The sequence below is a fragment of the Hyaena hyaena genome, unplaced genomic scaffold (assembly GCF_003009895.1).
Source record: "Hyaena hyaena isolate Hyena2069 unplaced genomic scaffold, ASM300989v1 scaffold_54, whole genome shotgun sequence".
Classification (NCBI taxonomy): Eukaryota; Metazoa; Chordata; class Mammalia; order Carnivora; family Hyaenidae; genus Hyaena; species Hyaena hyaena.
This window is the reverse complement of record NW_024080685.1, coordinates 233,621-259,603: the sequence shown is the minus strand read 5'-3', so window position 1 is coordinate 259,603 and position 25,983 is coordinate 233,621. Positions and strand designations below refer to the sequence as shown.

Below are 25,983 nucleotides of genomic sequence, written 5' to 3'. Positions count from 1 at the left end.
CTGTAAAACTTCCAGTGATGATAAATATAATCAGTACATGTCCTTCTTTAAAACTAAGATCGGAATGTTACATTCGGGCATTGGGGCCTCATGTTAAAACACACAAAAACCAAAAAACCCTTCAACTTGTTACTCTGTTATCGCTTATTTGATCCTTTTAAGATGTAGCAAACAAAGAAAATACTTGGACATTTTTCTTTAAAACATTTCTTCACTTTTTTTTTCAAAGATCTTCACTTACCTGGTGTCACGTTCTGGAACAGTAAAGAATGTGCTGTTCTTTCTTAAGTGACTCTTTTGAACATAAACATTGTGCAACTGCAACAAATATTTATGAAAAAGCTAAATTTTAAAAAAATGAGAATTTTTAAGTTCACAACTATTTGTTCTTTCTTAATGAGTAAAAAAAAGGTTTTTTTTTGTTTCGTTTCGTTTTGTTTTTTCCCCCCTCCAATAGCTTGATGAAAAATCTTTGACTGTGAAAGTAGGTTTGCAACGAAAATAAAAGACTTCAAAGAGTTTCTCTGGCTTGTGGTGATAAGAGCCTAGAGGAGATGAAGTGAGGAAAAGAATTTGGCCGTGTTCAGAAGTTCAGGATGTGTCACAACTAACTTTTAATTGCCTTTGAATGAAGATGGGTCCCCTTCTCCATTTGTGTTTATAGGTTTGGGAAAGCCCTTCAGCATGTGGTGCCCTCTTTAACGTCCACTCATCACCCTGCTCACATCTTTCCTGGAGCAGCTGGCTCCTGTCATTTCTGATGAAAGTCATTCTCCTACCTTCAGCTCAGGATTTGGAAATGTTGTTGTTGGAGCTGCTTCTTTAGCAGATCTTGAAGATGCTTATTCGATTTCATTCTTGTGGCCAGATTGTTGCATACTGAGAGTTTATACCTGAAAAATGCCTGTGTGGACTGTCTCTCTAGAGTAATCAACCAGTTCTTGGGAGAGAATCTCAGCCTCTGGGTAGGGTAATAGAGTATGGGTTCTTATACTCTTGCCTGGACTTCAGGCCATCAGTTGACATGGAGCATGGGGAGTTCTTCTAACCTTATCAGAAACGCCAGACTGGGGAGGGAAGGGAGGTGGGTGTGAGGCCTCAGAGGTACTGGCAAGTGGAAGGAATCTGAAGTTCACTTCCACCATCCATAGCTCTAGCTAGATGAGGATGGTCACAGTGATAATAACATCAGTTAACTTTTCATCTATTAAAATGTTAATAGCTGGTATAAGCCTTTTATGTGCCTTACCACCTTACTTGAGCCCAATTGTTATCCTCATTTTACAGACAACCTCTCGGCCTTAATTTTCATAATTTGCTTGCAGATGGCAAAATGCACATCAGCTTGAAATGAGAATTCAAATGTGGGGCTTTCCGAATCCAAACCTTTAGTACTCAACTATCATACCCTCCCTGCTGCCTTCCTTGCTTGGGAACTCAAGCCACATTGCATCACTCACAAGTATTCCAGTATTTTGTGTACCAGTTGTAGCTTGGGCCTAATTAGATCGGCTAAAGATTGCTGTGATATGTGTGAGCTTTGTACTGTAGTCACTTGAGGTCTCTGTAGTGTCGATTGTACTACTGAACACTTTTGTTTTCTTACTGTTCTATAGTGTGGTCTTCGTAACATGCTGGGGGCATTTAGTAATCTCTAGGACACATTTGGGTATCATTCGGCAACACATACATACCAAGCTGCCTGTCCTCAGTTGTGAGCTACTGTGGCTGAATGCCTGAAGGTATTAAGATGATCCCAGAACACAGGCACAGTGACACACAGTGAAAGCACTCCCTCTCAAGAATCCCCACTTCCAAAAATAACCATTGATTTTTTTTCCCCCCTCCAAAGACTCTTGTATGCTGGGGACATTTAAACATAGCTAAAATACCACACCTGTGCCCCAGGGAACTTCTCCAAAAATATGACATAAGCATATAACTTTTCTCCCATAGAGATTTTTATAACTGTCATACAGACAAAGCCTGACAATGAGATCTAAGACACTTAGACCAGCAGGTCTGTACTCTGGACAAGATAGCAGAGAAGGTTTCTTAGGAGAGATGAGGCTTGAGATAGGCCCTGTGGGCTGGGTCAGGTTGGATTTGCATAGATAGAGAGAAAGCAGCAGTCCTTTCCCTGGGGGTGAACAGTAGAGTAAGACTTTAAGGGCAGGCGTGATTACTTTGGGTGTAGTGAGCACATTAGAATGTTTCAACAGGATAATATGGGAGACGATGTCACAAAAAAGTTAGGGACAGAGCACAGAGGGCCTTCAATGACACGTCAGTTTTGATTTGGGCTCTGTTACCCAGGAGTTTCAGTTTTTTATTTTGTGAAGTGAGAGGATTTGATGAGTAGAGGTCTTTGAGGCAATTTTCACATCTAACATGGAAAAAAGCTATCAATTTTTGGAATGTTTTATCCTGAAGTAATGATGGGCATTGAAACTATTGAGAGAGAACAACATAGCAATATTAATACTGAACATTGATTGAACCCTTACTATATGCCACATAATGGTCTAAGCACTCTGGATTAGACCATTTAATTTTTTTCAATTTATTTTGTTAATGTTTATTTATTTTTGATAGAAACAGAGCACAAGCCAGGGAGGGACAGAGAGAGAGGGAGACACCGAATCTGAAGCAGGATCCAGGCTCTTTGTCATTACAAAGCCCGATGGGGGCTTGAACTCATGAACCATGAAATCATGACCTGAGCCAAAGTCAGATGCTTAACCCACTGAGCCACCCAGGCACCCTTAGGCCATTTAATTTTTATAAGTCTATGAATGGGATGCTGTTACCCTCATTTTACAGATGAGCACTGACATGAAAGTCTTAAGTGGCCAAAATCACAAAGGTAGTAAGTGGTAGAATTTAGGCCTGTTAAATGTGGGACTTTAGAACAGTTTTCCTCGCAGTAATTGAGACAGTGTTTTGGTACAATTGATGTAATATTTGGTAGTGAGAAATTATGTTGGGGACTTTGGACTTGGCACTTTGCAGCGTGTAGTGACAAGGACCTGAGGTGACTGGAAGAGATGTGGTTAGTTTGAGGGCAATTTCTAAGGAGAAATCACAAGGACTAGAATGATATTAAATAAGCTGGATGCTGGGGGCTGGGGAGGAGTTAAAATAAAGTCAGTCTTCTAGCCTAGGGGTTTCAGAGACTCAACACATCATGAATAGAAACAGTGAAATCAAGAAGGCAAGCTGAGTATTTAGGTGAAAATGAGAACTTTGGTTTAGGTATTTTAGGGATGAAGAGAGGGGACAACACATTCTAGACAGAGAACTGACATGTTTAAGTTTCAGTTTGAGGGAAGTTCCTCTTTTTCTTTTAACCTGTATTTGCTAAGGGCTTTTTATGTACAAATACTTGGCTGAAACACAGACACGTGTAAAAGTGTCCGAAGTCTCAGAAATGATTAAAATTTTGAAACAATTAGAAAATTCTAATGTGGTTGACATTAAAGTAGAAAATCTGATCAGTTAAAAGGTCTCCAAGTATATGGAAACATACAGCACTGTCTCCTCAAATACTTTGTAGGTTATGTTTAATATTTGTGTGTGTGTACAGACATACACACCTATCACACATACACACATAGAAAAGAATACATCTTTTTCATTCAGCACAAGGAGGAAGAAGGCATCAAGTTAAACTCTCAAATGAGGAATTTAGGGAATTCTCTGACAAGAAGAATTGTTAGTGTTATGATTAGTCATCCAATGGAGATGTGACAATACTTTGTCTTAAAGGTAGTTCAAGTTTCTGAGGAGATCCCCAATGTAAACATACCCCTCTTACTGGTTTGAGGGAACAAGTTAGAAATAGCCAATACAAAAATGTAGTAAAAATGTCTTTTGCAAATGAGGCTGGGGGAGCGGGAAGTATGTGCCCCAGGAGGGGTATGTCAGGCCCCCCTGGGCTAAGGTAGGGCTGGTCCCTGCTGCTGTGGAAGACAATGTGTCTCCTATCAGGATCCTTCCCAGGAAGAAGGATGAGGAGGGAGTCTGAGTTTTGCAAACTACTTATTTTCCCAGACTTATCATTCATATACATCACTCTTCTTCGGGAGGCAGGAAGTGGGAAATCTGGGGAGGTGGTGAAGGGATGGGGTAGGGGAGTGCGTGGGGAGAGGGGTGAGGCAAGGGATGGAGAGGCCCAGGAGAGTCAGAGAAAAAATCTCTCTTCACAGAGAGCAGAAGCAAATTAAAGGCATTCCACCTCCAACTTAAAAAAAAAATCATCTTCTTGAGATGCCTTCATTGTAAGAAAGGCAAAGATTAGATGATTTTCAAGGTCTTTTTTACTTTTGAGCTGTAGACAGATTCTGTGAATATCTTAAGGGATTGCAGAGTGGGACTGATTTCCTGCTGCTTGAAGGTCTCTGTGTCTGTACTCTAGGAGGTCTCTTTTAATGATTAGACCTACTTTTTGGTTCTTAGTAGGTTAAATACAAGACCTAGATACTATGAAATGTTTGATTTACTGGTCTGTAAGAGCTGTGAGAAATAGATAAAACATTTGCAAGCAAAACTCTGGCTAAGAAGCATATGACAACTTGTATAGTTGGCTGTCATTGATTGCTTGGTGGTAAATTACTACTTGGGGAAAAGATGGTACATTCTAACTTTAGATACACCCTCAGGCTCAAACTGCTTTCATTCATTCATTCATTCATTCATTCATTCACTCACAGGTATTTATTCAGGCTCTATTTTAGGCACTGGGAAACAGTAGTAAAGAGAACATAAAAATCTGTACCCTGCTGAAGCTTATATGCTAGTGGGAGAAATGATGAATAAGTAAACATAAAGACAATGTATAGGATGTCAGATAATGACAAGTTTTGTGGGGAAAAGTAAAATGGCTAAGGGAATAGAGAGAACATACCTCACTGAGAGGGTCACATTAAAGCAAAAACCTGAAGGAATGGAGGAGTAAGCCATTCAACTGGTTGCTGGAGGAGACCCCAGGGGAAAGCAAGCACAGTGACCTTGAGAGGTGAAAATTCTCTGTGTCAGACAGTAGGACAGAGTAAAACCTATTTTACTTTTTGAGGAGAAGAGTGACTTGTCCTTCCACTTCAGTGACTCTAGCTCTATTTTGAAAGTAATATATGAAGGGGAAGAGTGGAAACAAGGAGAACAGGTATGGGGTGCATTCAAAACTGGGACCACTGGCTTGGACTAGGGCAGTAGCAGGGGTGGCGATGAGCTATGGTCAGTGTTTGGAGATATCTTGAAGGCTGAGTCATTAGAATTTGTTGAAAGATTTGATTTGTGAGCTGATAAGAGTAAGGATAGTTTAGTCAAGTTTTTGTTCTGAGTCGCTGGGAGGATTGAGTTACCAATTACTGACATGGGAACAGAGACATAGGAAGTTTACTTCTGGAAATGTTAAGTTGAGATGCTTAGGGAATGTCTACATGGAGAGGACCCATAAGCAATGGAGTGGACCACAGAGGAGCCTATGGATGAAGCCAGGGCTGGAGATGAAGGATTGTGAAGGCACACTCACACTCATGGGATGGGATGAACTTACCATGCAGGGGAGGGTAAATGCAGAAGAGAGCAGTCCATGGGCCAGGTCCTACAGCACTGTGGTGTATACCAGTCATGGAGGAAAGAGGACAGCCAGAAGAGAAATATGGCCTGGAAGCTAAAGAAAGAACATATTTCAAGAAGGAAGGAGAGATGAGCTGGGTCAGAATCTGCTGATATGGCAAGTAAGGAGATAGAGTCTTGACCATTGGTTTCAGCCAGATGGGGTCGCTAGTAACCCCAAGAGCCTAACTGGATCAGACCCAAGGAAGAGCAAATATGGGAAGAGAGGAACTGGAGATGTCTGTTATAGTCAATCTTTTAAAGTATTTTATACCCTTTTATATAAAGGGTAGTGAAGTGATGGGGTGTCAGCTAGAGAGGGCTGTCGCATCAAGAGGGTTTTTATTAAAGATGGGAGATAGGATGGCAGCTTATTAGTTTGATGGTGGGAATGATCTAGTGATGTGGGAAACTGATGAGGAGAGAAGAGAGGACAGTTGCAGAAACAGTTTTTGTAGAGGCCAGAGGGGCTAGCACATGGTGCACACCTGGTGGGTTTGCCCCTGAGTAAGATCACAAGCAGCTCATCCATAGCACCAGGAGGGAGATGGACCATGTGTGCGTGGACACCAGGCAGTTGGGGAAGGTCCACTGCATCTGAGTCCTGCTTGGGTACCTAGTGACCACAGTGTGGCTTTACAGTGGCTCTCCTTATTTGTGCTTGTAGAATTTATGGACCCCAAAACCTTTACATACGTATTGCTGTGGCCCTCAGTCATCTCTGTTGATAATTATATAGTTTCAGGTTTTAAACTTGCACATGGGCAATATTTTAATGCGGAGCTAACTTACATTTAACAGTAGCTAATATTTATTGCATCTTCTGCATAATCACATAATCTCATTTGAACTTCTTACTAGGTTGGAACTATTACTAGTTCCCGGTAACTGGTAACTCCAGTTAACACCTGAGGACACTGAGCCTGAGAGAAAGCAAAGTTATTTGTTTTGACTTAGCTTGCTGCTTCCTGACAGTGTGGTTCCTTCCTTAACCATAGGCTGTACTGCTTTGTGCAAGTATTTGGACCTATGAAGTGTTTCATTTCTGATTATAGTAAATTAACACTGGATATAATTTAATTTGTTTGTGTAATTATAATCTGAGATTAAAGTGCTTTTGATAGCTTTGAGCTTTCCCCATCATCCCCTGCCCCCTTTTTTCTCCCAAAGATGGAGGATTTGAGAGCCTTTTACAGAAATGTTCGAAGCTACACTGGAGGAAAAATTAGGTGATTGGCTGTGAGTAGACAGAACATTGTCATTCATGTGGTAGGTTTCCTTTATAAGTCAGATCTTAAAAGTAGGAATCAGCAGCAAGATGTTCCATCTATTCTGAAGTGAATAAGAGCACAGGAGGGACACCTGGGTGCCCCAGTCGGTTAAGCTTCCAACTTTGGCTCATGTCATGGTCTCATGGTTCGTCATCGCTTCTCGGCCTTTTGGCTAAGATCAAGTGTAGTATGATCTCATCGTTCATGAGTTCGAGCCCCGCATCAGGCTGTGTGCTGAGAGCTCAGAGCCTGGGGCCTGTTTCGGATTCTGTCTCTCTCTCTCTCTCTTTCTCTCTCTCTGTCCCTCCCTCTCTCTCACTGTCTCTCTCTCTCAAAAATAAACACTAAAAAAAAAAAAAAAAAAAAAGAGCACAGGAGCATGGTCTTCAATGTCAAAATGATCAAAAATGAAATTTTCCTTTAGCCTCTTGCTTGTTTTGTGTCAAGCCTTCTGGGCCTGCTTTCTCATTTATAACCCAGGGATCATGACATCTCCTTACCTACTGTGATGGTTGTGAGAATGAGAGATGCGATAGTCTTGAACATAAAGCACAGTGCCCCCTATTCTTCTTGCCAATAAATGGCAGGTAACCTGGTAGCTCCTCTGTCAGTTCTGCTAGCTCCTGTCCAAAGGGATGGAAACCTGGGGGTTTCCTAAGTGCATCTTTTCCCTTGGTTACCTTAATTCCCAACTGGAAGATTACTCATTGCAGGTTTAATTTCAGCAATGTGTCTTATGTGCACATTTTTGGAATGACTCATTATTTCGCATCAGAGAAGACAAAGCTCTATGGAAATAGGCCATCTTTATTTTGAATAAGAATGCAAAGCATACTGTCTGACAGACGAAAAATGGAGCTGTCCTAGAGAGTCTGGGATGCATGGTTTGCTGTAAGCATGCAGCTCTTGATTCCTCGTGGGTGTGGAGGAGCCTCCTTGAATTCTCCCTAAATTTTCTAGTTCTCCAGTCACTTAATCCAGGCATCAGTATGTTGTCTAGACTTTGGTTGTGTGAATACCCTTTAGTAGAGAGGGGAGCTCTCCTTCCCTTGAAACAGTAAACACATGGTTAGAGAAGGAGTTCTAACTGGGATTGCTTGTGCGGCCAGACGCCCCTGGGCCTTGGGTAGTATGTCTTGTGAGTTAGTGTGTAGCCTCACAGACAAAGCAAAGGCTCTCTGGTGATTGGCATTACTAATTTAATACATGTTAAACAGGTACTACTGACAAGAGACCCTGGCATGTATAAAATCTTGTTTTAGATGATATTGGAATTACCAAGCTGAATGGGGAAGTTTCTTGTCCTTAGGAATTTATACTTAATTTGGGATAGGCTTTGCCAGTCCACATCTAAGAGCCTGATTCATCCCTTCCTCTATCAAGCATCACTCTGCTCCTGTGATTCTTGAGTTTATTCCTAAAATGTAGAGTTCTTTCTGTAAACCAGAAGTTACAAAAGTATTCCCCACGGATTTGGCTGTAAGAGAGGCCGCATCTTTGTGTCTGTGCTTACACTGATGCCTAGGGAAGGTCCTCGGCTATGATAGAGAGCCGACGAAGCAGGGATTGTGTGCTGTCCCCCTCAGCATTGGAGCCAGCATCACTTAACTGTGCGATAAGATAGTCCTCACTCCTCTGCCTACTACAGATTTATAGCAGGGTCACTTGATCTGTGCACTTAATAAATAAGGATATTTTGTTTAAATACATTGGTCACTATTAATGGCATAATGATAACAAACATGCTCTCAAAGAATTTCCAAGTTGCAAAATACCTTCATTTGTCTTCTGGTACTTTATACATTGTTTGAAGTCTTTAAAACGCAAGAAAACAATGAAAATATTCTTTAAGGATACTTTCAGATCATAGGTTGGCGGTTCAGTTATGAGTCATTACACTTTCATTTATTAGATGACGTACATGCAGTTCCTCTAGGTGAGAAGTATTTGTGGATCATGTCATTTTTTTCAGGGCACTTTTATACGCTGCAGGACTGGTCTTGGGCTAGAATCATGAAGATGGGAAGCTTTTTAATTTCTGTTATCAGATTTTGCTTGCCTTCTTTTCTCATCCTTGTCTTCCTCATTTTGTTTCCAGTATCTGTGCTCTTTTGCTTCAAAATAATTTCTAGTAAGGGATAAATGGTTTATTCAATGTTCTATCTTTCTCAAGGATGTTTGCATTTTAGTAGACATAGTACATTTGGCTAAAATAAGGGAATTAATTGTGAAATTAAGCTTGACGTGTAGGTGGCCACTCATGATGTAAGTAAAGTAGACTCCAAATATATACCCATAAAAAATGAGTATTGGGGCACTTGGGTGGTTCAATAAGTTAAGCATCCGACCAGCTCAGATCGTGATCTCACAGTTTGTGAGTTCGAGCCCCACGTCAGGCTTTATGCTGATAGCTCAGAGCCTGGAGCCTGCTTTGCATTCTGTGTCTCCCTCTCTCTCCACCCCTCCCCTGCTTGTGCTCTGTCTCTCTGTCTCTCTCTCTCAAAAATAAACAAACATTAAAAAATAAAAGTAAATGAAATAAAATGAGTATCTGTCCCACATAAGGAATATGGTAGAAAATGACAATGCCATTTGTTCTTAACTAACCTGCATCTGCATCTTCAATTTATAGATTATGATTTCTACTTTTTTTTTTTTTACCCATTCTTCTCATTTTCTGAAAATGTTCTGTGATTTATGGAGCACAACTCAAATGTAGCAGAATGAGTGTATGGACTTTGGAGTAAAACTTGGATTCATATCTGAGTTTCACAGTTACTTGGCCTTGGACACATACTTCCTGAATCTCAGTTTCCTCACCGTGGAGTATGATTGTTAGGGTTGTTATGATGGAAAAAATATGTGTAAATGACAGCACCATAAACTACAGTGTATAAAGTATAGGCCTATGGCAGATGCAACATAAGGCAGCTATTTTAATCAGTAATAATTCTAGGATTCTTACAGGGAAAAAATAAAACAATCAAAAAAATTCCTTCTACATAATAACAATTTTGTTAAACATTCGTAGCAGGTGTCAGTTTTCTGAGTAATAAGTTAATTGGGAGCTTGTCTTGATTATAAGCAATCCAGATATAGTTTATGGAAACTTGTTATATCCTCAGACATATAAATGAGATAGGAATATTCACATTGTAATCCATTTTTTCAAATAAAATGATTCATTGAACACAGAGTTACCAAAATATATTTGAGAAATGATTTGAGTTCTCAAAATTTCATACCTGAGAGACGGCTCCGGAACGTATGTATTTTGGAAGATGAGGTGCAGTCTTGTGAGGTGGGCACTTTGGGCCAATGTTTGTCCTCCTGTGTCCTCTTGTTGCATAGGCTTCTACCATTCTATTTCTCACCCTACAGATTTACCCAAATTAAAGAGACAGAGAGAGTATGAGCTGGTGACTCCAGTCAGCACAGATTTTGAAGGACACTATCTCTCCCATATTCTTTCTGCAAATCACAAAAAGAGGTCAACGAGGGACGTGTCTTCCAACTCTGAGCAATTGTTCTTTAACATCACAGCATTCGGAAGAGATTTTCATCTGCGACTAAAGCGCAACACTCAGCTAGTAGCTCCCGGGGCGGTTGTGGAATGGCATGAGACCTCTCTGGTGCCTGGGAATATAACCGACCCCAATAATGACCATCAAGCAGGAAATGCTTCAGAAAGAATCTGGAAAACAGAGCCTTTGCAGACTAACTGTGCTTATGTTGGTGACATCATGGACATTCCAGGAACCTCTGTTGCCATTAGCAACTGTGATGGCCTGGTAAGACTTATTCCCTTTTGTGTGTGTGTGTTTGCAGGTGTGTCAGAGCACAGCATTGCTTCAGAGTGACTTGGTAGGTAGAGGTAGAGAGGAAGCCTTATTGTTATATTTTAAGTTCAGGAAGAAGCATTAGAAAGCACTTTACTGTCAAGATGTATGCCTTGGCTTAGTTTTGACATGAAGACAACATTATTCCAAGAAACAAAAGATAATTTATCGTTTTTTGATTATAGTTTTAATTGTCTTACTTTGGGGTATTTTATTTGCCTATTTCTTTCAAAGCATTCTGAAAATTTTCTAAAGAAATATAGATTCCTCCAAAATGATAGTATTTCACTTCTTATGTGGAAACTTTGGATATCTTCTTAAAGAAAGTATTTTGAATGCATTCTTTTGCTTCCCCACAGAACGCTAAAATGGGAAATGAGCAGATACTTTGTCAGGATTTGTTCAAATAGCATTACTTTACAAACATGAGATGTACTCTGCATTGTGGCTTTGATTCAGTTTTTTTCTTTATTTTCAAATAAAATACCCATTTATTGCTCTTTAGTTTTGTTGTCGAGGCCAGTAGTACCCGACCCTTCTTCACACCCTCTGCAGATATGAAATATTTTTATTCATTTTGTATCTCCAGATGACATTTGAAAAGTGTGTCAGTGTTTATGCCTCTTCCATCCACAGTTGACTCCCAAGTCTTTGTTCAAAAAAAGCAACCATTTTTCTTTCTGTGGTTGCCAGCCTGCTGTTTCTTGGGAGTTCAGGGCTATTCCCTTTGTTTTGTCACTCTCAAAATAGTCCTTATGTTCCTGCTTATGATTATTCTACCTTAGCTGGTCCTCCAACAATACCATGAATTTTTTTGTGATTGTTCTTTCTATGCATAGCCCCAACCGAGAGGAGTTATGATACATATGTTTTACCAAATGCTGGTAGGGTCATTGTTTTAGGCTTTATTTCTTCAGTCTTATACTGTCTCCTGATGTTCTGTAGGGTTTTAAAAGCCAGCACAGAAAACTGAATAGAACAGGTCCAAGTCTTCAAGTTGGACTCCGTTAGGTTAGGATCTATATATACCTTCGCATTTGGTGCTAGATGGTATTCTGGGGTCTGAAGACATAAGGAATCTCTCAGATTCTTTTCATTCTACACAAAGATTGAATAGATGTGAATTATTAAGTCACTGACTGGGAAATAAAGAAAGTGCTTTCCGGAAGACTAAGTTTAAAGTAATTCATTGAGAGAGCTTGATTCAGTACCACTAAGATATAGAAGAAAATAAATTATATAAAAAGTACTATTTTATAATACTTTTAAGTAAAATATATTGAGTATAAACTTAATTCAGTGTTATGTGTTAGTTTTCTAACATAAAAAAGTGTGTACTTTTTTATCTTCTCAGTTAAGATTTGAGACATGGGATACTGGCTTGAAAATCAGTTTGAGGAGGACAAAAGGGCAAAGAAATCATATTTATATGTATTTATTTATTTATTTATTCTTAAATTGTTTATGGTCAAGTTGGTTTCCATATAACACCCAGTGCTCATCCCAACAAGTGCCCTCCTCCATGCCCATCACCCCCCTTCCCCTCTCCCCAACCCCCATCAGCCTTCAGTTTGTTCTCAGCGTTCAAGAGTCTCTCATGGTTTGCCTCCTTCCCTTCCCCCAAGTATTTTTCCCCTTCTTCTCCCACATCGTCTGATGATATGGGAGAGGAAGAAATCATTTTTAAATCTGACCTAGAAATCAGTGTTTTTCTTCCCATACATGTCAAATGATCCAATCACAGGTACAGAAACATGGGGCAATAACAAGTTGTTATAAGGAAGAGGAAAATATAGAGTATGAATGAATGTTAATTATTAGGATTTTTAAGTTCTCACTCTTAAGATACGGTGTAAACATCACGTATACATGGATATTGAATGGGTGTGTGTACTACACTCCCTTTGCACATTGCAAGTATTCATTTGTTCCATTCTTTGATCCATTAATTAATTAATTAATTAAATAAACAATACTTGCGGGAGCCAGTAATGGACCGAGTGCTATTCTAGGCACTGTGAAATGGTGAAAGACATAATGGTTACCATCCCCCTACAGCTCAAAGGTGTCAAATTTGCCATAGAACTTAAATGTCAGAATATCTGGCATATGTATGTATAGTGGAGTCGTGTTTAACTTGAAAAACTGTAGCAAAGGGAAATATCTTCTGGAGAGAGTTTATGGGTAGGGCAGAGTTTTGAGCCCGAGATAAGTGGCCCAGACCTTTAGCTTGATCCAGGAAAAGGGTGGGTCTGGCCGGCAGAGAAGGCAGTGCTGACAAGGCTGGTATGTGAAATGAGGCCTTTTCTAGAGTTTCTAGCTCACAGCATCCATGTGCCAGGAGGAGGAGTGAAAATGAGGGCAGGAAGAGCAGTGAGCAGGGCAGGTCATGGAGAGCACATCACCAGACTGGAGAGATAGCACCAGGACCACTTTATTGAGCTGGGGACAAATTCATAGAATTTCGGGATTGTCTTGGATGGGATAAGCCCTCAGCAGAGACGAAGTAGGAAGTTTAATGGAAGGGAATGTAAATAATTCCCTTGGCTGATTCCTGAGCCCTTTTTTCCCTTTAACTAGCTACAAAGGGATTTAAGCTTGACCTTCTTGACCTTAGAAAGGGAAGTGGGGATACTGAGATAACATGGATGCCTGAGGATTAACCTGATGGGCTATGAAGCCATTCCCTGAGAGGCTCTGATTATAACCAACCAATGGAAAAATCCCTGCCCAGCAAAAGTATAGTTAAATCTCTACTGAAGCTCTACCTGGATGAGAAGTGTAATCCTTTTGGTTACGTTGATTTTAGATGGCATTCCAGTGATCTGACTTTTACATGTGTCCTTCCAAGCTGTTGCCCATAAGAAACAGCCACAGGAGGTTGGGGGCTCCAGAGCAAGGCCTTCTGAGTGAACTCCTTACATCTCCTTTCTGTTATGCAACCTGTGGCAGACTATGTGCGTTTGAAATGGGCCTCACTCTCAGAATTAGTTTGTAGTAAGCAATGCTTTAATTTGATTTAAAATCCAGTGGTACTCAAAGTGTACCTACAGACTCAGGCTTGTGAAAAGATAAATACCAAAAGTGAGACTATATATAGAAGCTCTTATACCAATTTGACAATTATTGTATTTGCATTGGGCCTAATAATAATAAAAAAATGGGGCTAGTGTTTGTGTTTTATCGTTTAATTTTTCTAGCAATTAATTTTTGTTATATTTTGCAAAAGTCCAGAACCAATTGGGAGAAAAGAAAATGGTTTCTTCACCCCAGACAATTTACAAAGCAAGCGATGACAGGTGTCTTTACTCCTCTGGATACCAGATACTTGACTGAAATAGTCAGGTATAGTCTACCTATCCCAGGTAACTGTATGAAATGATCACAGGAAAGGTACTTTAATATAGGCATTATTGAAAAGGACGTAAAAATGCCTTGAGTGACATATCCAAAGCCAATGTCTAGAATTTGATCTAGACATAGGTATGCATAGTAACTAAGATATTATTCTCTGGGTTTCTGAAATCAGCATCAGAGTCTTCTGCACAAAGGAATTGACACTGGTTCTCACCCAGTGTGGCAAAGAGTAATAGCTGTTCCTCTCTAGTGTGACCTTTTCCAGTTCTTTGCAAGATGATCATTTATGAGTGACTGCTAATTCTTTACCATTTACAGCTTTATTCCTGCTCTAGTCTATCCTACTTCTAGGTAACACCTATTGAGATTTGTGTCATTGAATTGCCCCTGCTTTCTGATAGCATCCAGTATAGAACAAGGCCCTGCTTCTCTAGACCTTCCCCAAAATTACCCAACAGAAGCCCGAGTCCTGCTAATAGGTTCTTTCTAACACTCTCTTATTGAAATGCTCATGGTTCCCTCTGGTGTGCATTCTCCCTCCGTGCAACATGTAATAAACCTGGCTTGTCCATTGCAGATGTGCTGCTGGTGGTCTTTGGCTAGAGGGTGTTGACATGCTTTACCTCTCTGCTTCTACATTTCTGAAATTTCACACACTTCTTAGTGGGAAGACACTTCTGGCTGAGAATCTTAGCTGAAAATAGATTTCTTTATTCCACAGAGCCCTGGCATTTATTCTGTAACACCATTAAATCTCCCCTGTGAGCAGTGGCAGCTCACAATCATATTTTGTGGTCTATAAATGTGCCAAAATAAAGGGTTGTTTGGTTAGTAGGCTTTATTTCATGTATTTCATAACATAAGGAAACTGAATTTCTCTAGACCTGCTGGAACAATATTGCTATGTGAATTCCCCTGGATTATCATCAGAGGGAACTAGTTGGGAGTGGAAGAGCCGACTGGGAATGGTTTTCCTGGGTTATCCAGCTCAGTGATTTCCTTGTGGGCTGAGTTTATGGTCATGGGAGTGTATCTAGGACAGAAGTTTTAAGCATTTTTTAACATTTGGAATTTTTCCTTCAAATGAAATCACTAGGGGTTATCTAATAAGGTAAGATGTAAAATGGATAAGCTCAGGAAAGGCCTGGTTGAAACACATTTGGGAGATACTCTCTTCTGGTGTCTGTTCTTTCTGACTCCTTCTCACTGTAGACCACTTTGAGGGTCCCTGAAGCATATGACAAGGATCTTCACTGTTAGGGCAAGTCTTAGAAGCTTGAAGTTAACAATTTGGAAACCATAAATAGTACCCCTTTCCTAAAATATCTGATAGTCACATCTGGTTAATAATGGAGGCATTTTATCTTTTATAGATTTGAGGAATGGCCAGATGAAGTCTTTGAGGACAGTTGCAAACCATTAAGAATATAGCCTTAAGATTTTCCTGCCTTAATGGGGCTCCTGAGTGGCTCAGTCGGTCAAGCGTCTGACTTCGGCTCAGGTCATGATCTCGTGGTTCATTGCTCTGTGCTGACAGTTCAGAGCCTGGAATCTGCTTTGGATTCTGTGTCTCCCTCTCTCTTTGCCCCTCCTCTACTCGTGCTCTGTCTCTCTCTCCCTCAAAAATAAATAAACATTAAAAAAATTAAACAAAGATTTTCCTGCCTTAAGACTTTTGCTTTGGGATTTGGTCCTCTCAAAAACATATTCTTGCCAGGCCTATTTCAGTAAGTCTAGCTGCAGAGGCGCTTTTTAAAAAGTCTATCTAAAATGTATTATGAGCCAGTGTGCCTGGGATTAAGACTCTTTGACCAGTGATTGTAAATACAGCTCAATCTAGTGAAAGAAATGTTTGATACTAAAAACAGATACAAGTCTGTGGTTATTTATAGTGGATTTAGAAAAGAGGGTTTTTGAGGGCTAATCTTTAGATGCTGACATTTGAACATCTGCTTTTATGAGAAGAACCTGATGGCTGAAGGCCCGTCACCTCCCAGGGAATATGTCTATGAAAGGCGTCATGTGTTTTTTTGATGGGGCAGGGAGAGATCTGTATGTTTATAGTTTATATGCAGATTTCAGAGACCTTAGAAGGTTGGAGGAACAAAGGACAGAAATTTTGTTTTACCTCCAGGCACCTACACCAGGCTATTTGAACAATACAAGACTAGGAAAAGCTCAAAGCCTGGATACCCTTTAAGTTCCAGAAGTAGAAGGAAAAAAACCAGCAGCTGACACTGGTCCCTTTCAAAATGAAGAATGGATGGAAGTTCTCTAGTTCAATTAGTCTGGGAGAACCAGTACCCCTACAGGTCTCATTGCTTCTTTCCTGAGATTTGGTTAAGCTGTGACCCTTTAGGAGCTGACAGTATTTACCTTAGTTGCGTGTCGTTGCTTCTGCCAGGGGTGCGTGGCTGGGTACGTCTCCCACTCTGCTTCCTTTCTCAGATATGTAGGCAGCTAGTGTGTGTATATCCGGGGGAAAGAGGCAAGGTTTGGCATCATCCTTGATCATTTTCACATTTTGTATCTGATTTGCATAAGTTGAAAATCATACATATGTCAAGTCTTTCCCAATTTTTTTGGCTCTATTTCTCTTGTGTGATTTAGTTGATCTTCTACAAAGAATATCCAAGGATGTGAGCTTGGAATAAAGTAGGAAATGAAAAAAAAAACACGTCAGAAGTGTTTTTAAATTTTAAAAATATTTCTTTATAACAGTTTTTGTAGTTCATCTCAATTTTTATCTAAATTTTCTTTATAAATATTACCTGTTCAGTGCTTATTTGCTTTACATCATTTTGATTACAATATGTTTTATCTCCTTTGACTTTGGTGTAGTAAATTTTTAAAAGACCAAGTTTAAAGATAAGTTAAAAATCAGGGGAAAATTTTCAAATTTTCCTGCAAATCTGTCTGTGGACATACGTGGACAAACAAAATAAAAGGGGCAGCAGACGTACTTTTTCTTTCTGCTGTCAGCTTGGGAAGTAATGCTTCTTCTTCTTCCCAGTGCCTTGACAACGATGACTTCATTAAAACTCTAATACAGATTTTTTAAGATACTCCAGACATGCTTTAAGAACTATGGAAATAGTGCTGACCACATCTGAAAGTACTCTCTTCTGAGTAAATCACCAAGAATAAATAAAATCACCAAGAATAAAGAAATAAAACAAGAACAAAAGGACATCCCAGTATTGATATGATGCCCTTGTGCATATTCATGTCATGAGGTCACAGACTAAACCAGCCTCAAAGTTTTCAACCTTGAAAAAACTGTGTTCTTCTTTTGACTTAATCTTTGCTTCCAGGAATACTGATCTCAGGTTAACAAAGCATTTTTGTTTTTTGTTTTTGTTTTTTTAAAGGTTTTATTTATTTCTAGGAGAGAGAGGGAGAGAGAGAGACAGCGTGAGCAGGGGAGGGTCAGAGAGAGAGGGAGTCACAGACTGAAACAGGCTCCAGGCTCTGAGCTGGCAGCCAGCACAGAGCCCGACCCGGGGCTCGAACCCACGAACCGTGAGATCATGACCTAAGCGAAAGTCGGACGCTTAACCGACTAAGCCACCCAGGCGCCCCTAAAGAAGCATTTTGAAGCACTAGGCTATGTAAAGTGCTGTGCTGATTGCTGTGGTAAACATTGAGGTAACTCAGGCAGAGCCTTTGTCTTCCTACGGCATTGGAAATAAGATGTGCAAAAGCGGAACTGAAGTACAAGGTAGAAAATTTTATATGTTGTAAGACAAGCCTAGATAGAATGTGAGAGCTTGGATGGTGGAAAGATGATTTCTGTCTTGAAGGATGGTAGAAGGCTTCTTGGAGGAAGTAATATTTGTGATACAAGAGAATTGGAAAGGTGAACGTTTATGTTACCGTGATCCCTGATGATGGTGGGGATGGGATGGGTAGGAGGAGGAGCCTCTGAAGAACATAGGGGTCTTGTTGAAGGTCCACGTGTGATGGTCCTAAGAATGAAGGGGGAAGGGAGAAGTTGATTTCATGAACTTTGTAACATATGAAACCAATACAGAGGAGGGCCAGTATTTATCTGACTATAAGACCAGATGATACAAAAGGCAGAGAGAGAGAAAGAAAGAAAAAGGAGCATACATCAGTGATGTGTTGTTGAGACTAGCAGGCTTGCACAGCATTCAGGAAGGAGCATTCAGGAAGGTGAGCAAGATTCCTGTTCCTTAATTATGTTGCTTTTCTTCATAGAAAAGTTTCTCTGAAAGTCATGGGGCCTTTTTCTCTGGAGTTTAGGGTGGTTTGTTTGTAGCAACTTTTTTTCTAGAGTTTGTTCTTTACATTTTATCTCAGAGGGTTATGAGATTTGACTTTGAAAAATCTGACCTCAGATCTTCATCTAGGTTCTTCAACTTTTCAAGTTTGATCAGTGATTATGCCATTTAGGAAGCTTCCTGCTTTGACTCTTATTTCTTCCATCTGAAATGTTTTCCTCACTTTCTTATTATATATACTCTATATTCATATCCCCTACTTCTTTCTATTCTCCAAGGAGTGTTCCTAATGTCTTTTAAGTGGTATCAGTAAAATGTTGGGTTGTGACTAACTTGTTCTGTGAGTGTTCTGCAAGATTAGCAAACATTTCTAATGAATTTTAACTTGATAAGCGAATGATATCTTGCAATATGATTAGTACGTGATGCCGGACATCACATGATCACAACTAAGCTGAGCCGATGGTTCTTGAAATTCTCTTTGATACAAGTGCTTTGGAATACAAGCATGTTTCCAGAACAAATTATGCTTGCAAACCAAGATTTTACTGTATTTGTTTACAATGCACTACTGTAAAGAAAGTAAAAATATTGATGGAGCGATGGGTAGCTCAGTTGGTTAAACATCCATCTCTTGATTTTGGGTTGGTCATGATCTTGTGATTTGCGAGTTCAAGTCCCACATCAGGCTCCTTGCTGATAGCAGAGAGCCTGCTTGGGATTCTCTCTCTCTTCCCTTCTCTCTCCCTCTCCCTTGCTCATACTCTTTCTCTCTCTCTCTCTCTCTCAAAATAAACTTAAAAAAATTTTAAAAATGAAAGTAAAAAAATTGAGCATAATGAGTAATTAGATCGACTTTACTTAAGTCTCAAAAAACAAAACAAAAATAACTTTGAATAATTGCGTTGTATTTGATAATAAATCTCATCTTATTTTGTGTCATTTATAGTATTTATACTCTGTAACTATGTATATATTTGTGTGTATATAGAAATATATATATGCACAAACACACACGTATAAACACATATACACACATCTTTATGGCAGACCATAGAAAAGGGAGAGAAAATCAGTGTTTAATAAAATACTTTGCTTTAAAGACCAGTGACAGAATTTGATGTTAGGTCGTAGAGTTGGTGACAGAGCTGTACTGGTGTGCGGGTCTATTGACAACAAAGCCCATGACAATTCTATTACCCCACACTACCTAAATGTGCTTCTCATAATGCAGGTTGTTGAAAAGAATGAAGGACTAACCTGAATGCTTTTAACACTGCTGTATTTCCAGCAGTGTTAATCAGAAATACAACTGAAAAGTGAGATTCTGACCTATTCTTATTAGTCTACAACAGTGAAATTACAAAAAATTGTGGGCTAAAAAATCAATTGTCCTTTTTATTAAGGTAGTCAGACTTTGGGAATTCTTTGTCTCTAAAACAAGGGACTTTGATCACGTGGTGTTTTTTAAATTATTTTCAAAAGAGCTGATTAATTTTTAAGCAATACCAGACTATACTAAATGTATTAAGACATTATCCTTAGTCTTACTGTGGTCTGTGAGTCCTTTGATAAACAAGTTCAAATCTTCCATAATTGTAATACATTTCTGAAAATTCTAGTTTATTGATTAAAGAAAAAGGGATATATAATTGCAATGAGGTCTAACTTTAGAGTTAGTAATGTTAAAAAAGACATTATACGTATATATAATACATATAATTCTATACATTATATCTATAATTATATATAATTATGTACATTATATATAGCTTCATATGTTTTGAAAAGCATTATCTAGATTGTTATAGCCTACTTTTATAAATGTTTACAAGGTATTCGGTTTCAAGTTTTGTAGCGAGAATAATCAATAAACACCAATGAAGAGGAACCCCAGCTAAGCTACCTAGAGTTATGATGCTTTGAGAGAGTTCAGTTTGGAAAAATGTAACTAGTATTGATGACAGAAGTCAACACTTTTGTGAAATGGTTGAGGGAAAGGGCTCATGGTGAGAGTGGGTGTGGTGTGAGTATAGAATCAGACAGACTTAACTCCAGTGCCCGTTCTGCCACCTACCAGCCTGTGACCTTAAACAAGTGATTTAACTTTTTGGAGGTGTCTTTCCTTCAGTAGAGTTGAAGTCAGGTCAATGCCTTTCCAAGACCTTAGGGCATCTTTCACACAGCCTGGTGTCTAGGAAATTGATGATTATTACTGTCGTCCTTTTCCTTCTTTAATCAGTTTGAAATTATTTGACCTTAATATTTTGTGATTCATAATATCAGTAATGATTTTAGTTCACAAAATAAGAAATACTGCTGGTGAAGTCAGCCTGTGACCTAATTTAGGGAAAATTCTGTCTTGTCTGAAGTGAATACCTTGGTGAAAATCCTGTAATGTTCACATTACCTTCTCCACCTGACGCAGGGCTCCTTTATCATCAGCTCTTAGAGATACTCTAACCTTTGCCCTCCTGAAGACATCTAAGGATGGGAAACTCACTATTCTCCATCTTATTTATATATAGCTCTGCCAGATATAGAAAGTCCTTTCTTATGTTCTACTTAGAAATATAAAGTAAAAATACCTTGTTCTACTTACTAGGTTTTTCATAGAGTTGAGAAAGATATAGTAACCGTCCATGATTGGCTTCCTATTGTTATTATTATTGTAGTACTTTTGTTTTATGCAGATGACCACTCAGTCATTTCAGTGTACCTACCATGCAGCAAACTGCTTTGGGAAAAATTCCCTTTAGTCATGTGATATAGTGGAATTAATCAGTCATAAGCCATAATTTTAACATTCCCCTCATGCTTTTTGTTTTGGGAAAATATTTATATTATGAATCTCAGAGTGATACATTTTTTAGGACAGTGATAAAGAGTTCTATGCCATTAGGTGATATAATTGTTCAGAGGCTTACCAATCTTGTTCATTTCTGATCTGTTTTATTAGGTGATAGCAGTCAATATCCTTATATCTATTTTATTTTCCAGTCCAAAATATTCCTTAAAACACACACACACACACACACACACACAAACACACACAGCAAAGTATTTGCATCTTCTGTAACTCTGTGAGGCAGTAGAGGGGAAGGGCGATAAGGGTGGCATGGTGGGTCCCTAGCTCCCAGTATTAGAAAATTCATTTTTGAACTTAAGTGGCATTATAAAAGTAGACTTTTGGGGTTCTGGTGAATTTTTGATTACCTGATTTTAACCCCAGTTTAAATAGATTTCTAGAAGGTCTACTTCTGTCTGGTGATGTCCCTAAAAGTGAAAGATTGTTGTAGATCAAGAAGACTGTGCTATTAGACGCTAGGGTGTCATATGAACACAGTGGGACCCAGTCTGAGCATGTGAAGCTCAAGAGAAAACGAACAACAGCACTCAGTGAGAGATTCTGCAAGTGTTAGCAACCCAGACACAGTGGGAAAAGTTTCATTTAGCATTATCTGTGAAACAGGATGCTTTTAACATAGTGATTAGCATCTTGGGGTAATAACTTCCTTTAAGCTTGCAGAATACTTGATCTTGCTTTAGAAGGTGCCAGTATTTTCTGCTTTCCTGCCTGGTTTCATACACACCTTTATTTTTCATACCTGGCTCTGAAGATGGTCTTAACTGGCCTCTAGGACAATAAACAGACCAAAAAGAATGATGTGGGTCCAGATAAAATTAAGTCACTGTGAGATCTCTGTCTCTGTTTGGTCAGCTGCATGTCATTTTTACCGTAGACTTCAACTGTGGCATCAAAGCTAGGGTCAGCATACTGTAAGATTCTGAAGCATATTGGTCCTAGACTTGAACCATTGATCTAAAATTTGGGGAGAGGCCTCTTTTCATGTGCTGTGCTTGGAAACATTTTAGAAACATGTGCCTCCATGAGAATGTTTTAAAATTAGGACTATATTTATGGAACTACATTGTTTCTCCTTCTCATACTTAAAAGCTAGGGGTTTGAATTAGATTGGTGATTCCTCTTCTTCCAACTGTTGGACCTTATGTTTTGAAGTGGTATGTAAACTAGAAAACTATGTTTACTAAGTAATAAATCATTTTTCCCATCTGTTAATAAAAAACATACGAAATTGCTGGTCAGAATTGCCAGTGAGTACAACTTACTTCCCTGTATGCCCGTTGGTGATCTTTCTGATGAAAAGATTGTCATTCTTAGACCTATTAGCATTTTGTTCAGCTTTATAACACAGTGATAGTCATTCCCAGATTTCTGTTACTGCCTCCACTGATTCCTATGGGCTCAGGGATCTAAAACTAGGAAATTGTTGACTGTAAGCTTTCTGAGATTCAGTTTAGGACTGATGTTCTATGACTCTATAACTAAGTTTGTTATGGACAGTGCATTCTTGGCCAAGGAAGGAATCAAAGCATTCTACTTGACCATTATTTATTAACCACGGTCTTGGGTGGAAATTGCATATATAAACATTACTTTTCCAAATGTTGAGATATGGTTGCTTTGTACTAATGCTTTTTCTATTTACTTTTTAAAATTTATATTTAATCCATTATGACTGTCTTGTGTTCTTGAAGGTTCTGAAGACCTCAACTGTCACAACCCAAGCTATTACAGTTTTGGGAGATGTTTCCCCTTGACTTCCAATAAAATGTGGAAATAACCAGTGTAAAGAGAAATATGTATATTCATATATACACACATACATACACATGCATCTACACATACATGTGTATATGTGTGTGTTTGCATGTGTGTGTTTTGAGAGAAATATAGGTATGTTTTTGTAATAAAGAGCAAAAGGGACTGCCCTTGGATATGCTCTTAGGGAAGTACCTACCAAGTTTTTTTAAGATAGGAAGGTGGTACCAGCTCTACTGATGTCGTCTTTCCCTGGAAGAGCTCTTCACGTGTTGCGTATGTGGAATATGCTCCTGAAGTTGAGAATCATTGTTCTCCCCAAGGGGTCTTGAACCTCAGTGGGTACCAGCATCTGCTGGACAGCTTTGTTAAGACATGGATTGCTCAGTGCTACCTCAGCTTCCAATTTAGCAGGTCTGTGGAGGGGTCCGAAAGTTTGCATTTCTTTTTTGTTAATGTTTATTTTTATTTTTGTATGTGTGAGAGAGAGAGAGCGCGCGCGCACATGTGGGTGAGCAAGTGGGGGAGAGGCAGAGAAAGAGAGGCACAGAGGATCTGAAGTGGGCTCTGCACTGACAGCAGAGCGCCTGATGCGGGGCTTAACTCACCAACTGTGAGAGCATGAGTTGAGCTGAAGTGTGATGCTTAACTGTCTGAGCCAGCCAGGAGCCCCTGAAAGTTTGCATTTCTAACAAATTTTCAGTTAGTGTCAGACTTCATAACTCAACTGTTTCTTATTTGTGTGCAATGATACTGGATACTGGTTTTTCCCAACTGACCTGCTTTCTGTGGTAAGGAATTTCAACTTTTTTTTTCTTTTTTGGTCTGTAGTATTGCCTTGGCCCTTGCCCACTGCCCAGTCATAATCCCAGCCAGGTTGACTCAGCACAGGTCAGTCCCAGATTGGATTAACTGTGCATGTCTACAACTTCCTCTCTTGGTCCCCTTGCCTGAAGGCTACATGTTCTTTGGAAGCATGAGTAAGTGCCAACCCCAGACCATGTTCTGGCAGAGTACAGAAACTATATGAATATAGACAAGTCACTTAATATGTCTGATCCTTGGGTTCCTTCTTTGGTTCATGGAAAGATTTCCTGATGGTAAGTGGAACTTTGAAATGGATACTCCTAAGTTATTCAGTAGCCAATAGTCAAAAGAAGTGCTTGTGAGCTTCTGAAGCCACTTTGCTTTCAAGAACTGGTGTTGGGGCTCTGCTGTGAGGCAACACAGACGCCTTAAGATCTTCAATCATCCTGTGCTTTAACAGTCTGGGACTATCACTCTTCTTGAGTTTCCATGAATCAACCTTGCACTCTGTCCATAAACCAGCTCCACCAGCTCTGTGCTTTACCCGCACTCTTCTGTATCCACACTCTCAACTTTGATGGTCTCATCTGATTTTATGGCTTCAAATATCATCTATACAGTAATAACTCCACATGTTGGCCCTGACCTTTCCTCTGAGCTCTAGAGTTGTGTGTGTAACTTGCTGCCTACCCAGCATTTCCAGCTGGATGTCTAAAAGCCATCTCAGATTTAAAAGGGCCAAAGATCAGCTCTTAATAGCCATGCCTGCATGACTTTCTCCAAAGAGTCTGGTAACTATTTCTTGGTCCAAAAACCTTACTCCGTCAAAAATAGTGGATTCCTTTTATTTCCTTATCTCTCTCATCAGATCCGTAGTCTTAAGATTTTTCTGTAAAACATGTTCTGAATCTACTTAGTAAATTTCAATGCTACAACTTTGGTCCAAAACACTGTCTCCTATCTCTTCCCTGGATAGTATAGTGACCTCTGAACTGCTCTTTTTGTTCTCTTTTGCTGCTCTTCATCCTCCACAGAGGAGTTGAAGTGAACTTTCTAAATTCGATGAACTTTGTTTAAAAGCCTACAGCAAACATGAGAATCTTATGGAGGACTTGTCCAAACATAGATTTCCTGGTGCCACCTGGGGTTTCTGACTCAGGTCTGTGTAGGAGCCTGACAGTTTGCTTTCCTAACAAGCTCCCAGGTGACACTGCATTTTGAGAAGCAGTTTTCTATAAAATCTAATCTTGGCATACTTCTCTGATACTATTCCGTTGTTCACTATATTTCAGCCACACTGGTCTTCCTTTCGTCTGTCATACAGTCCATAGTTTCCCTTTCCCTGGTCTTTTGGAACTGCTGGGTTGGGGATTTTTTTTCCCCCTACTCAGAATATTCTGTTCTAGATCTTTATTTTTATTTTTTTTATTTTTTTAATGCTCTGTCCTTTTATTTCTGCTTTGTTTTTTGTTTTTTGTTTTTTTTTTTTTTTTACAAATAGTTTATTGTCAAATTTGTTTCCACATAACACCCAGTGCTCATCCCCACAAGTGCCCTCCTCCATGCCCATCCCTACTCCCCCCCACATCCATCAGTCCTCAGTTTTTGTCAGCATTCAAGAGTCTCTCATGGTTTGCCTCTCTCCCTTTCCCCCACCATTTCCGCCCTTCTTCTCCCCCTTGTTCCTCCGTCAAGTTCCTCCTAATCCTCCTATACGTGCAAACATATGATATTTGTCCTTCTCTGCCTGACTTATTTCGCTCAGCATAACACCCTCAAGGTCCATCCATGTTGCTACACATGGCCAGATTTCATTGTTTCTCATTGCCATGTAGTATTCCATGGTATAGATAAACCACATCTTCTTGATCCATTCATCTGTTGATGGACACTTAGGCTCTTTCCATGTTTTAGCTATTGTGGAGAGTGCTGCTATGAACATTGGGGTACATGTGCTCCTATGCCTCAGCATTTCTGTATCCCTTGGGTAAATTCCTAGCAGTGCTATTGCTGGGTCATAGGGGAGTTCTATTGTTAGTTTCCTGAGGAACCTCCACACTGTTTTCCAGAGGGGCTGTACCAGTTTACATTCCCACCAACAGTGTAGGAGGGTGCCCGTTTCTCCACATCCTCGCCAGCATCTAGAGTTCTCTGATTTGCTCATTTTAGCCACTCTGACTGGCGTGAGGTGGTATCTCAGTGTGGTTTTGATTTGTATTTCC

General features: G+C 39.6%; 1 protein-coding gene across 4 annotated transcripts in view; it reads left to right on the top strand.

Annotated features, from left to right (window-relative positions):
* Positions 1 to 25,983, top strand: part of ADAMTS3 (ADAM metallopeptidase with thrombospondin type 1 motif 3) — a 257,247-nt gene that overhangs the window by 10,324 nt on the left and 220,940 nt on the right. For all 4 annotated transcript variants that reach the window (XM_039230954.1, XM_039230952.1, XM_039230951.1 and 1 more), the window contains one exon: positions 10,272 to 10,681. In XM_039230954.1, coding sequence (XP_039086885.1) covers positions 10,272 to 10,681 — 410 coding nt within the window. The remainder of the gene's footprint in view (positions 1 to 10,271; positions 10,682 to 25,983) is intronic.